Source organism: Danio rerio, chromosome 2 (assembly GCF_052040795.2).
Source record: "Danio rerio strain M-AB ecotype USA chromosome 2, GRCz13ab, whole genome shotgun sequence".
Taxonomy (NCBI): Eukaryota; Metazoa; Chordata; class Actinopteri; order Cypriniformes; family Danionidae; genus Danio; species Danio rerio.
The window spans coordinates 37,387,432-37,402,418 of record NC_141022.1 but is presented as its reverse complement, the minus strand read 5'-3'; the positions used below and the strand labels follow the sequence as shown (position 1 = coordinate 37,402,418).

The 14,987-nt window shown below is 33.4% G+C and overlaps 1 protein-coding gene and 1 long non-coding RNA gene across 2 annotated transcripts in view; one reads left to right on the top strand and one right to left on the bottom strand.

Annotated features, from left to right (window-relative positions):
* Positions 1-14,987, bottom strand: part of LOC141378372 (uncharacterized) — a 134,715-nt gene that overhangs the window by 48,790 nt on the left and 70,938 nt on the right. The window lies entirely within an intron of this gene.
* The window catches only part of eif2b3 (eukaryotic translation initiation factor 2B, subunit 3 gamma), a 65,111-nt gene that overhangs the window by 31,261 nt on the left and 18,863 nt on the right, over positions 1-14,987 (top strand). The window contains 1 exon segment of the mRNA NM_201074.2: positions 12,072-12,161. Coding sequence (NP_957368.1) covers positions 12,072-12,161 — 90 coding nt within the window.

The following is a 14,987-nucleotide window of genomic DNA, read 5'->3' as shown; positions in this document are numbered from 1 at the left end:
TGTTGATCTGAAACATCTTTTTGCATCTTTTTTGTTTGTGTTTTGCCTGCTGGACTTCACCATTGTCATTTTACTCTGCCGTCCTATGTCTTGCTCGCCGCTAATGTGTAGGTAAAGTGAGCTTGCGCCTGTAAACACAGCGCCCCCTCTGTTAAAAAAATGGATCGCGATTCATTCAACAATCACCGTTTTGTCATATATTTGATCCGATTTTCAACCGACTAACGGTGAATCGTTAAATCCCTCGCCACAAACTAGGTAAAAATGTACCATTGAGGTTTATTCAATTTAAATATTAAAATCAAAAGTAATTTGAACAATACTATGGTGTGTACAAGCTGAAATCGCTGAAGCCTTTGGAACTGATATTAATATATAGTAATTAGTATAGTAGTAAAGGCATATTACATTTTATTTTTAGCCGATAATTGCTGAAGCTATTACCAAAATGTATGATATTAAATTTGCTATATTAAATTAAATGTTTTGAATTCGACGAGTTATTAATGATCAACCAAGAAAATAACATCACCTAAATTCATAAACTCCACACACGCACACAAGTTTATGCTAAATATAATTTCTTTATTTAAGATGTCAGGGTGGAACAAGACCTGGCTCTTTCCTTCTGGTCTGGTTTGAAGGACACAGGAATTCTGTGTGTGGTTTGAGAACAGTCTGCTAATGTTTAACAGCACTTCAGATACTGCTCTGTTTGTCTGAGTTGTCTCTGAGCCTTGGCATTGTCTGCATGTGTGTTTATACAGGCACAGTGAAGCCTATATGTGCAGTCCACATGTGTTAAGCCAGACCCTTTTATTTAGAAGACCTGTAAAAACACTGTCTTCTCTGAATCATTAGGACTTTAAGGGACAGTTCCACCAAAATACTGTCACGTTGTTCATGTCATGTTGTTCCAGACTTCTTTTTTTCTGTCACGAAAACACCATCTTGAATTTGACTTCGTTACGTAGTTAGTGGGATGTTTGAGACAGCCTTGAAATCTGTTTTGCTCCAAATGATTTGGCAACACAGTGATGACCAACACATTTTTAGCATTGCATCATTATGAAAAGCTGTTTTAAGACTACATTTTACTGGTGGTCCTGGTACTGCTGGTGTCTCTTGGGACAAAGACTGTTGAAATGGGAGAGAAAAACATTCTGGAGATCAGTTTCCCTGGCTCTTTATGTGGTTTAGTAGCAAAACACAGTGAAACATTTACACACATGTGATGCTAGTTTACGCTGAATTGATTTTTACAGATTCACATTGATCTTTCACTTTCCCTATGGAACTGTTGTAGTGGTAAGTATTATTTATATGCTTTTATGCTAAAGCGGTTTTTATTAGCTATTTGGTTGTATTTAGATTAGCATGGACAGCATATTTAATACAAGTTAAATGTTTCTCAAGTCATTTTTGTTTAAAATAATTTTGTGATCATGTCAAAATATGAATGAATGAAACTTTCATTGTCACTCATATGATCCTACACACACATATATATATATATATATATATATATATATATATATATATATATATATATATATATATATATATATATATATATATATATATACAGTTAAAGTCAGAATTATTAGCCCGCCTTTTAATTATTTTTTCTTTTTTAAAACATTTCCCAAATAATGTTTAACAGAGAACAGAAATTTTTACAATATGTCTGATAATATTTTGTATTCTGGAGAAAGCCTTATTTGTTTTATTTTAGCTAGAATGAAAGCAGATTTAGTTTTTTTAAAAGCCATTTTATGGACAATACTATTAGCCCCTTTAAGCTAATTATTTTTCGATAAAATACAGAACAAACTATGTCTGTGCAACCCCTAATATATATAAATTCAAAAGTGATGATAATAAGTTTTCTTTACCTTTAATTGATTAACCTTTTAGCTGAAAAAAATGGGTAAAGCATAGTGGTTTAAAAGGTATTAGCTATATATAAAGTTTCATAATGATACAGTTAATTTGTAATAGTACAATAATTAGTGTGTAGTTGTGGTTACATAAGCAATATTTTGATTTATAAAAACAAAACTCAACACACACAAACATGACAAATTTAGTGAAAATTGCTCTTACATTTTAACATTTTTAAAAATAAATCAAGGAAAACCAGCTGTAACTGGAAACAAGTATACATCTCTGTCCGCTAAAGAAGCAGTACACTTTCACAGACAGCTCACAGAAAGGCATGTTAACATTACACCTCATTCGCTGTTATAGCTACAAATGTTTAACAGTGTTTAACATTGCGTACAGTCCAGCTCCTCATCCTAAATACACTGCTCAAACGTTACACTCTCCAGACCGGCTGAGGATGTTTGAGAGGAAGGTGTGAGCCATATGTATTGTGCTGAGATTTACCAACCCATCAAACCCCGACTCTGCTCCTGTCTTTCTCCTCCACTGTCATTCTGTTAGTTATTTACCCTGGCGATTCAAATGATCGAGCGCAGAACAAAGGCCTTGCATCTTGCGGGGTATCCAGGCTTAAACCATCCTGGATAACTTTGGTTGAGATCCTTCAATGGCACATTGAGTAACATGACCTCACTGCGCTGTAACGCCGCTCTTTGTGCAGGGCTTTATAGTAGTAAGCCATTAAAACTAATAGTGTGAGTCACTCGCAGCCCTACAGGCCTTTCCGAGATTTTTGTCGTCCTTGTCAGCTTAAGGAGGAAGCAAACAGAAAATTATTTATGGTTGTGGAAACTGTTGCAGACGTTTGGTTTTACAGCAGATTTGTTTTGTCTTGATTATCTGCTTTAATATTACTTTGCTTTTTTCTATCTTTAATAGTCACAAATACAATAAGTTATATAATGCGAGGTGAAAGGAGAAGATTGCAAGCTAACATTTATTTTATAATTTTTAATATAAAAATGCAAATGTATATATTTTTTATATTTAAAATAAACAAATATAACTTAAATGGATGGTTTACCTACATTTTTATTTATTTTTTTGAAGAATGTTGAAAACCGGTAACCATTGACTTACATAGAACAAAAAAATTAAACTGGTTTGGAACAAGTTAATTGTGAGTAAATGACAAGCAATTTTTTTGTTTGTCAATTATAAAAAAAAAAACTAAAATATTTCATCATAAATTAAGTTTGAAAGACAATGAGGGAATTTTTTTATTTTTTATTTGATGGAATTTTTTGCAGATGTTTTTGAAGGTGGCATATATTTTTTTTTTGTCTATTGTTAGAAATTAAATAATTGGGAGTAGAAAGAAGAAGGCTACAAGCTGGATTTGATCCTGTTGTGCCCAGATAAGTTATGTGAATTATGTTTTGTGGTTAATTAATGCATTAAATATTCCTTGCTGGCGGAATGATTTTCTCATTCCCATTCTGACTGCTGATACACTGTTATCCTTCAAACGACAACAGAGAATTCAGAGAATACCTGAACCCCGGTCAGGGATCAAAATTGCGAACATTTTGGTCGCATATGCGCCCAAAATTTTATTCATGCAACCTCAAAATATATTTGGGACCATTTGTGCATAAAATTGTTGCTGTGCAACAGTTTTCACTGCAAAATGTTTACCACATGCACAGATTTAGGAGCCATTCACGCGAAATGCATCTTTGCACCTAAAAACGTGAAACGCAGTGGTCTGAATAGTTTAAAACAATCATCATGTCAACTTTCTAAAGTAAACAAATCCTGCAATGCTTGCCCTGTCTCCAAGCTCTTCTCATTGTCGCACTGCTCTAGAACTGAATGCAAACGGATTGGTTAATATCAGCTGTCAATCATCAGTCAATGCTTTCTGCCTTTAGGTGACGGGAGCTACAGCCGCGAAAATGTGAGTGCTGAAGATGAAAGAATAAAAAGCACACTGACAGATTTTGTTTTAGAAACCACCTAAAGTTACAAATAAGCGCAACCTAATTAGTGACATATTCTTTAAAGAATGGATAAGACTCCTAAAGCCATTCACTGTAAAGTCTGTGTGGCAGAGTATCCATGTAACAGTGTTTCCACTGAAGTTACACATTTTAAGCGTGATATGTTCTATTTAATTTCTCATTTAATCGTCAGGATGATTTCAAATGCAATAAATCTGTTAATATAAAACTTGTAGTAAAGGTGCACATACATTTTGGTGGGTGTGACTAAATTTTGACTTGTGTGACCACATTTTTTAAATTAAGAGCATCAGTGCTACCAAGCAAAAAGGTTCATTTCGAGCCTTGTCAGTGAGTAATACCAAAACCACCTATTAAAGCACTCTAAATCCTACTCTAGCACTAAATTCTCTGAGCACTCTGACTTTGAATATTTAGCCATTCTTGTATGGATTCCAAGTCGCTTGGGATAAAGGCATCTGCTAAATGACTAAATGTATATATAAATATATTGGATTGAGGTCTTATGAAGCAAAGTGTGGATTTAAATTAGTCTGTGAAAGAATCAACATTATTTACTTTTTAAAATTAATACATTTCAATCCGCAAACAATCCTAAGCACTTTTTTAATGTCTTTAAAGGGTCATGAAACCCCCCTCTTTCAGTTCAAGTCTACCTCAGAATATTTTTTCAAAAAATGCTTCATGATGGGCGTGGAGCGCTGAGAGCAGAAGGAGAAGTGGGTGTGGCCGGCAGAGCAGGGGGGAAAAAGGAGAGTGTTAGTTGGCGCACAAAATCAGACTAAAAAAATCTGACACAAACCGTGAGGAGACCCATGATTTTATACTTTACAAAGTTAATATGTAAAGAATTGAACAGCAAGTAATTTAATGCCCTGCTCTATATATACCTAATACATAATTTCATATGTACACATAACCCCAATTTGTTATATTATTATAAATGTGATCATGTTTATATAAACACTATAAATGAGGAGGACTTCTCTCCTCTTGAATTCCCAGGGGTAAATGCAGACACAGTGGATAGCAGTGCAGCAGGTCTCTTGCCCTATCTAATTCAAGCATTAGCTTTGCCTGTAATCTGGAAGATTTTACATAAATGTGAATACAGCAGCACGGATATAGGAGATATGTCTGAATGGTAACGAACTCAACTGATAAAAGACAAAGTCTGCCATTCTCCAATTCTCGTACAGCTCTCCCGACAAAAATGCTTGCTACACACAAACAGCTTTGCTATATCCGCCCTGACAGCATTGCAGGGAAACCATGCAATCCCTGTAGATTATGAAAACAAACACATACAACCCTTTATGAATGATTAAATACTGTGTGCCACATCTCACAGCTTGGCAGGTCTGCCTTGTCACCGGAAAGCATGTGCTCTCATGAATAATTAAGAAGCAGGGTCTTCTCATAGGATAAGAAATCTCAGCTATGAATAATAATGAAAAACCGACACATCATCACTCCACTAGCAGATTCGTGCTACATCACCGATTTTGATCCCATACAAAAAATTAATTTAGATCTGCAATATGAAATTAACTTACAAAAGCTCAAAATTATCCAGTTTTCCCCACAATTAAAGCTGACAGATGCTAACTTAGTCTTAACTGATGCTAAACACACACAAATCTGTTAAAATCTCAAAAAAAGTACTCGAGAGTTTCTTAAACCTTTAATGTTTTTCTGAAGAAAAGAAGTTGTCTGAGAGACTAAATTAACAGCAGATTTTCATGTTTGGGAGCACATGAGTGAAATGTGATAAAATGTGTTTTTCATTTTACATTTGAAGTTTGAGTATTTTATTTATATATTTTTTATATATCACACTTTATTTTAGTGTACAATTATTGTATTAATAAAGCGTTACAATGACTTTTGACTTAATAAACTCCTAATTCGCTGCTAACAGTTATGAAAGTAGTAGTTTCGGTGTTGGGTAGAATTATGTAGAAAAGATTATGCAGAATATGTGCTTTATACGTATAACAGCCAATATTTCAATAATAGACATGTAATAAGCCAATAATGATAATTGCTCCTGAAAGTTAAGTGTTACCATTAAAAAATTTTTACAAGCACCCCTCATGGACCCTGGACCCAGATTGAAAACCACTACTTGATACTTTATCTAGACTTCTGAAGAATACTAAAGTAACATTTTGAAGACTCCTGAAAACCAAATCCAAGTGTGTGTTCTGATCGGAAAGAGATTCTTAGTTTCTTTTATTGTCCGCACTCCATAAAAGACACCTGTTGCTCATCATTTGTCAGTCTGGTCTGTCCCCCGCTTATTAACACTCATTCCTCATCCAGAAAGCACACTGATCTGTATCCGTTACTCATCAGTCCTTCTCATTCTCTCTGATTCACTCGTCCTCCTGCCCGCAGGTGCCAGACCATGATGTCACATGTTGGGTGTTCCCATAAATCAGTGTGTCATGCCTTTGTTCGGCTCCTCACCTCCTCTGGATCTCCCTCTGCATTGCACATTGCTACCATATGTAGCTGAAAACATCTGAACGCTTCTCTCAGTCTCTGCACGCATGCACTTTTCCTGCTTTTCAGGAATCCAGCAGCCACCGTGTCATCATAATTTATTTCTAATGTATCCACACGCACACACTCTGATTTACAGATGGCGCTGAGTCTGTTTTTGAGATCTGGGTGAGTAAACAGTGCTGCGTTTCAGGCTCTCGGCGTGTCATGCGCTGGAGGGAAACCGTAAAGCTCTGAAGACGAGATGGTTCTCTTTGGTTCTCGCTTCGTAAATGTCAGTGGGGTGAGAGAGGGACCTCCTGTTCAGTGTTTTAAAGCAGGTCGTCCCGCATAAGTAATGGCTGCAGTGCATTATTATAGGTGGGGAGTGTACAGTGATGGTTGAAAGTCTGAGACTGCTGGGGAAAAGGTTGTAGTGCAAAGTAAAGGCTTATCTTAGTTAATTAGGTTAACTAGGCAAGCAAGCGTATATTTATATATATATATATATATATATATATATATATATATATATATATATATATATATATATAGATATAGATATAAAAATCTGGACCTTATCTAACATAATAACTTATGAAAAGGGTCCAAAAATAGTACACCCAAATGTATATGTTAGGTAAAAAAAAAAATAAATAAATAAAAATCAAAGGGCAAAGTTCAAGAGAAACAATGTTTTTTCTAAAATTTTGTTTACATTTTTTTGTTTGTAATTTTCCCCCCAATATTTTGCATGAATTTAAATGCATTATCTTCTTATTTCTACAGATGTTCTGTGACTAAAACATTATTTTTAATACATATATTTGTTTAATACTATTTTGTACAAACGGACCAAAATATATGACCTATATTTGCTGAGAAACAAATAAAATATGCATTTCCGAAATGGGGTGTACTCCATTATGCTGAGCACTGTAGAGGGGGATAATAATTTTTGCCTTTTAAAATGATTTTATTCTACTTGAAATAAAACAAATAAGATTTTCTCCAGAAGAAAAAAAATATTAAAGAAAATGTCCTCGCTCTATTAAATATCACTTGAGAAATATTCAATTTGATTAAATATTTTAAAACATTAATTAGTATAGGTCAGAATAAGTGTGTTATTGATTTTTTAATATAAATATATCTTATTCTTAATTACAGTATAGTAATTGCTGTGGTTCTATTTTGATATTTCAATTTTAGCAAGACAGACATTAAAGTAGACACTTAACTTTCAATTCAACCCTAATAGACATTCTCATAGGAGAAACCCTGGAAAGTAACTGAGAGTTTCTACAAGAATTTTGAATTTTATGGTGCAAAAAAAAGTTAAACTAATTAAAGAAAAATCTATAATATTATAATAAATAACTTATTTCTTTTGTCTTTGACCATCAACACAATAGGTCATATTTTCCTATTTTGTAAGATACTATTATTCAGCTTAAAGTGCCATTTTGGTAATAAAGTTATCTGGGCAAATTAGGCAAGTTATTGGATAAACTTGGTAGCCAACTGAAACATAATATTTATATTAAAAGTTTTGTTCCAGCAAAAATAAAGGAAATTCAAAAGAAAGAAAATACTATTGGAAATACTCATCACTTGGGAAATATATATATATTTTTTTAAATCACACATTTCATATGAGGGCTAATAAATTTGCTTTTAACTGTATATGGTTCTTCACCCGATAAAGACTTGATATGCTTTCTATGTCTTTATAGTCAACTAAAATCATAAAACCAAAAAAGGTTTTCATTTACATTTAGTGTAACTAAAATAACTAAACCAAAGTTATGTTTTAAATAAAAACTTTTAACTAAAATTATAATAAAAAATTACATAATACTGATCTATTTTAAATTCCAGCTGTTCAACACACTTTTTTCAAACCTGTATGTTCATACTTTGTACTGCAGCTTGATTAGTCTTGAATCATGAATGGAGGCCATTAAGACAAACCTTGACCCGGTCCTCTTGAAGTAAAGCCTATTTTCTCCAGACTTTATGGGTTTGCTTGTATATGTGACTGGAAATCCTCACCCACATCTGACAGCCTAACTTGCATTGCTGTCTAGTCTGCTTTACCTTTCGTGACACTTCTTGTTGTCCTCCAGGATGCACTGGTCTCTTTCTCCATGGGAATCACTCAGGCCTCGGGGCAGCCATTTTGTGGGCCTCTTGTGGCCCTGTGGAGGGGCTTCGGGAGCATTTTCATGTCAATGGCAGGCTATAAAACCGACTGGGGGGTCCAACGTGGCTCCTGACATCTCACTACTCGCAAGCAGTTGCCAGCAGACGTAATCCAGCAAAGATTAGCATGGCAGACGTGATGGAAATGAGTGTTAAAAAATGGAAACGCGTATATAAAGTACACATACGGTTAGGATTTTATTAAGGTTTTTAAATGACGTGTATTCTGCTCAACTAGGCTGTTTTTACTGTTAAAAAACTGCAATATTACAATAAAATATTACTTTTTTGAAAGTGAATGTGATTTAAAATGTAACTTCCTATTTTAGTGAATTTTCAGCATCATTACTCCAGTCTTCAGAGTCACATGATTCTTCTGAAATCATTCCAGGGTTCCACACTATTTATTTAGGTTGTCCCAACTGAAATCGGTTAAGTTAACTCAATTAATTTAATTGGATTGAACATAAAACAATTAGGTTGTCAAAAAATCTTAAGAATTGTAGTTTGAACAAGCAGCAAAAATTTATTTTTCAATTCAGATGTAACATAAATGAACAGTTACTGTTTTCTTTTTAACAAAGTGCATCGCAGTTGCTACAGAATTATGAAGTAAGAAATGTTTTCAACACTGATAATTATATGTCATTATTAATGATTGAATAGCAAAAATATTTGGTTGTAATTTAATAAAAAATCAGCATTTTATGATTTCTAAAGAAACGTGACTGGAATGATAATGCTGAAAAATCATATTTTTTTCCTAATATATATATTTATTTATTTTATCGTTTTAGCATCGATATCGCAATGTGATCACTCACAATAGTCACATCACGAGAATACGCAATGTTGAATCTGGATTATAATTCACCATTTTGCAAGTGTTTTTATGGCCTGTGACTGTGAGAGGGTTTTAAATATGTACATTCAAGCATAAGAAATTGTATTGTTTGTAACTTTGACAGATTAATAACAATTAATTTTTATTGAGTGTTTTTAAATCAAACAAAGACTGAGGCATTATTTTACATTTAATTATTCAATTATGAACAGTAAAACACTATTTAATTGCTGTCTTCCTCTTTATTGAATTTGCTTGTAAAATGTTTTCTATATTTTATGCACTCCCCTACAGAATCATCCCAATCAATCTAAAATTCTAAATTCCTTACAAATAGTTTCAGCTGTTTTACAATAGCTATGTTTTCATCCAAAGATGCTAAATAAATTTATGCGCATTACTGGAATATCACATATAAGATGTGTGAATAAAGCAGCATTTCCATCCAATGAGTCAAAGGCCCCGTTTACATCGTCTGTTCTTAATGGCCAATTTCAATTTGTTGCCTATGTATAATTTTTTTTGCCTGTCCGTTTACATGTTCGTTTAATTGTGACCCATATTCTATTCATGTGTTTACACTTGCCATACAATTTATGACGTTGTGTATGTGTAAAGGCGGGTTCTAGCATCTGCGCCACACTAGCCACGATGGAAAAAATTGTCTTGCTTTTAACTCTGCGAAATATTCAAACTTTACAGTGATTTTGAGGCGGAGGAGTATGGAAAGGGCCGCCATCGCAACTTTGCCTTATATATGGTGTCCTCCACCATTCAGAGGAATTTGTGGGTACGAGAGAGATCTCAGATCTGGTGGGAGCAAATTGTGGCGACTGACCACTTTCCTCCTCCGTGTTTCCTCTGTTGTTGTTTACAGCGTCGGCATCTCCACACACGCTCTTCCTTCTGGGTCATTACACCACATTGTCGCAAGTTTAATGATTTACAAAACGGAATGACTCAATAAATCCGATCTGCCTGTTTACATGATAGTCGTACTGTCACATATCCGATTTATATCTGATTTATTTTCCCATATGAAGGAGGCCTGAAACCGATCTCCGAATATCCAAATACATGTTTTTTCATGTTTACACTGTCATAGACATATGCGATTTGTGTCACATGTGAGCCAAAAATTGGGTCACATTTAACTGCCAGTGCCGGGGCCAAAGAGAACAAAATAGTCACCTCCTGATTAACTGGCGCCAAATTTAAACAGTAAAAATGGAATTTGCTGCAGTAGGAGAAACTGTGTGAATAAACTGTACACGCTGGTTCTTGTTAATAAAAAATCAAATCAAATAAATAAATAAATAATATAAAAAGCTGCGTGAATCTTTTCTTTATTTAAAAAAAATTGCTTGCACCTCAGAAGACAGTATGTCGACACGCAATGAACGTGTGGTGGCATTTGAAAGCATCAGACGTGGAGCACAGATGCTCTTGACAATTCTGGAGGTGATTAATAATACAAAAACAACACTAATACTGGCATTTTACAATAACCAAAAGAACATTTCAGACACAATGTGCTTAGCCTGCTGGAATGTCCATTCACACACATTTTTATCATCACATGATCTCTTATAACAAAATCACATGACCTTTTTAATGCACATACTAGAATTTGTTAAGTAAAAGTGTTTCCATTGTAGGTTATGCGCATCAAATAAAAAAAATTTTCAGTTAATGCGCATTTTCAGAATCTTTGCATTTCCATCAAGCATTTTTAATGCAATAATTCAAACTGCGCATACAAATAGGTGGATGGAACATATCTACTCATCAAAAACTTTTAGCTTGTTGTGGTTTTTAATTTTTGTTCAGTAATACTATCTAATTTTTTTCTCTTTCATGTCACCTCACTTGTGTTAGACTTGCTCTTCTTATTTTGGGGTCGTTATAGTTCTCTTATAGTTCCTCAAAGAGACCAATTAGAGTGGGAGTGAGACAGGAAAATGAAAGACTGCACGGGACATAAAGGCAAGCTATATAGTCTAATTATAAAACATCTGAGGAAACCAGAGTAGCAGGGTGCCTTACAGTGCTTTTTTTGTCAGAGCTGTTATGTATTTACTTTGTTTCGCTATCAAGCGTGTGTTATTCTGGCGCGGCCACAGCCTCCTTCCACACATTTACTGTCATGATTGTTTATTTGCATGGCAAGATGCCAGTCTTCATTTATTTGCTCAAAACTACAATAAAACACTAAAATGATGTCCAATTGTATTTTTAGGTTTTCAGTTTGAAATGTCATTGATTTGTTTGATTTAAAGCTGAGTTTGGAACATTTTTCAAGTCTTCAATGTCACATGATCCTTTAGAAGTCATTTAAATATGCTACTTTGCTACTCTTTTATGATCAATTATCATTTATGCTCAGTCATTATTAATGGTTCTTATTATTATCAGCATCAATAATTTTTTTCTGTTTCACATATTTGTGGAAATTGATACATTTGACTTTTTGCCATCAAGCATGCGCTGTTCTGGAGCAGCAACAGACTCCACACTTTTTTTTTTGACTCTTTCCACATCTTTTTTTAACTCTAGGTTGCCTTACATCCTTCATTTTGTCAGATTTTTTTTTTTTTTTTTTTAAATATTTCTCATTCTTTCAGACACCCCAGAATGTTCATCAAGACCGGCCTGCTGGATGCACACCTGTACTGCCTGAAGAGATCTGTGGTGGATTTCTTAGTTCACAACAAGTAAGATATGTTTCACAGCTTTCTAGGTGTCCATTTCTGCTAGTCTCAATATGTGCCAAAGAATTTGGCGTGTACACTTTTATGAGCAAGCCAAAAAAACAACCTACAATTTCAAACAAGAAAAGGTATTTTGAAGGCAAGCTAATTTATAACATTGACCATATGAACTTCCACTTATTATGTTGTTATGATAACATACTTTATAATGACACTTTAAAATACTAATATTGACTAATTGGGTGTAAAACAATCTCTTTTTTTCCACTGAGGATTTTGAAACCGTTAAATAAACTATTAAACCTGGTTTACTATCTTGAAACATAATTGCTTGTAATTAATATATAATTCTATAATTAAAATAACTTGAATTGAAAATTTATATATAATGCATAAAATTGTAGATACATATGTACACAATACACACATTTAAGTATACATTATGGGTCAAAAGATTTTAGCAAAACAATTTTGAGTGTAGTACTATTCAAATGTAACAAAAGAACAGATTTACAGCTTTTATCTATTAAAGTTTATCGCAGTTGCCACGAAACTATGAAACACGAAACAATGTTTTTAACACTGATAATTATATGTTGTTATTAATGATTGAATACCAAATGTAATTGGTGGTAATTTAATGGAAAATCTGCATATTCTGATTTCTGAACAAACGTGACTGAAGACTGGAATTATAATGCTGAAAATTCTCATTTCCCAATATATATTTATTGGCTTTCTCGTTAATTTTAAGAACTAAAACATAGAAGAAAAAATTACAAACTTATTTTGAATAATTGAAGCATCAGGAAAAAAAACTAGTAGCCTTGGTGCACAGAAATGACTTCTTAAAAACATTTTGAAAATCTTAATTGCTATGTTTCCATTTAAAGATGCCAATTAAATGTATGCGCATCTTATATATGATTATATATATATATATATATATATATATATATATATATATATATATATATATGTTAAATATCATGTCAAAACAAATTTTAGTTTAAATGTAATTAATCACGATTAATTTTTACCCAGCGCTAATATTTTCCTTTTTAAATATTTGTAATTAAAATATTTTTATGTCGATATATTTTGTGTAAATTATTCCCATTCTCCAGCCTTCTATATCACATGATTCTTCAGAAATCATTCTAATATACTGAATTTTTGCTCCATTATGATCAATTGTTTTTGTCACTCGATCTTTAATAATGGTTATTATTATTATTATTATTATTATGATTATTATTATTATCAGCGTTTGAAACATTTTAGTTCTGCTTCATAATTTTGTATAAAATGATACATTTTACTTTAAAGTAACCCTTTTTAAAAAGATATATATTTATTTGTAGCATTACAATTGTTTTAATGCTAGTTTTGATTGTAAATGTTTCCTTTGATGAATAAAAATATTATTCAAAAGCCAATTTATTTATTTTACAATGCATTTTCTTATGCATCACGCTTTTATTAAATCTCTTTCATTTGAAAGTGAAAGTTAACTTTTTAAATACAAGTTTAGCATTATTTTGGGTTTAAAAAAGCCTAAAAAAAAAAAAAAAGATTTCCTTCTCTTAATAGCAAGCAGCTCATCAGCAGCACATTCACAGAGCTGGTTTAGTGTGTGCAGTGTCTGTAATCCCGGAGCGGCTCTGTGTCTCTACAGTCCCTCCGCTCTCCATTCATCCTCTCCAATAGTCCTCCGTTCCCCTGCCCCTTCGCTCCCCTTTGTGCTCCTGTAACTGACATTGTGAGGCCAGGCGGCCCGCTGTAAAGTGCTGCTGTGCATGGCCTCTCTTAGGTCCTCTCCCTCTCACAGACTTCAGAAAAGCGTGAGGCTTTGACATTTTAATTCGCTCTCCCCCTGATATAAATATCATTTCATCTAATCTGCACCCCCCCTTCTCTCCCCACTTTCCCCCTCATCAAAGTAGTTTGACTTTTTTTATGCTGTCTTTTCTCTCTCGTTCACATTCTTTTTTCCCCCATCCATCCCTCGCTCCCTCCCTCCGTTTCGCTCTCACTCTCTCTCTCCCTCTCTGTCGCCCTTGAGCCTGCAGTGCCATGAAGTACTGAAGGAGAAAATGGACATAGTAACTGTTGTTTCTCTGTCTGCATTCAGATGGAAATTCTAATCTTCCCCAAAAGAAAATAAAGAGAGAGAGAGAGAGAGAGAGAGAGAGCAGTTGAAGGAGGTGGCATAGATGTTGAATTGCTCCTCAAGCATACATGATTTTTTTTAAACCATGATTCAACCTTCTTTAGACCATAATTTGATTTTAGATTAGAAATTTAAGTATTTATCTGTGATTTTACTTCTCTTGGATGGATTTTATTTGACTATTGAACATTTTAAAGAACAGTTTGCATTGGAAAAAACAAACTTGATCTGTGTCAGATTTATTTCAACATTTTTTAATGCTTTTTCACATTTCATATTAGCATTAGAGTTATTAATGACAGTTGATTCTAACTTATTTGTTATCGTGCATTTAGAAATTTGCAGTTTCTCTGGATTGTAGTCTTAAAGTATTAAAAAGCTGATAAATCAATTTAGACAAATTTAAGACCCTTAAAAAGAATATTTAAAAGACGTAAATGCTTTTTTACAAGGTATTAAATATTGTATCATTTTTGATTTTCAAATTTATTGTTGGGTGCTAAAATTTGTCTAAATTTTATAGGAATATTTAGGTGCTCTATAGTTTACAAAGTCGAAAGAATCTAGTTCTATAGGTGCTAGTTAGCATTTTTATTCAGTATATGAGTAATTCAGTATATGATAGGAGTATATCAGTTTAGGATTAGTTTCTTACA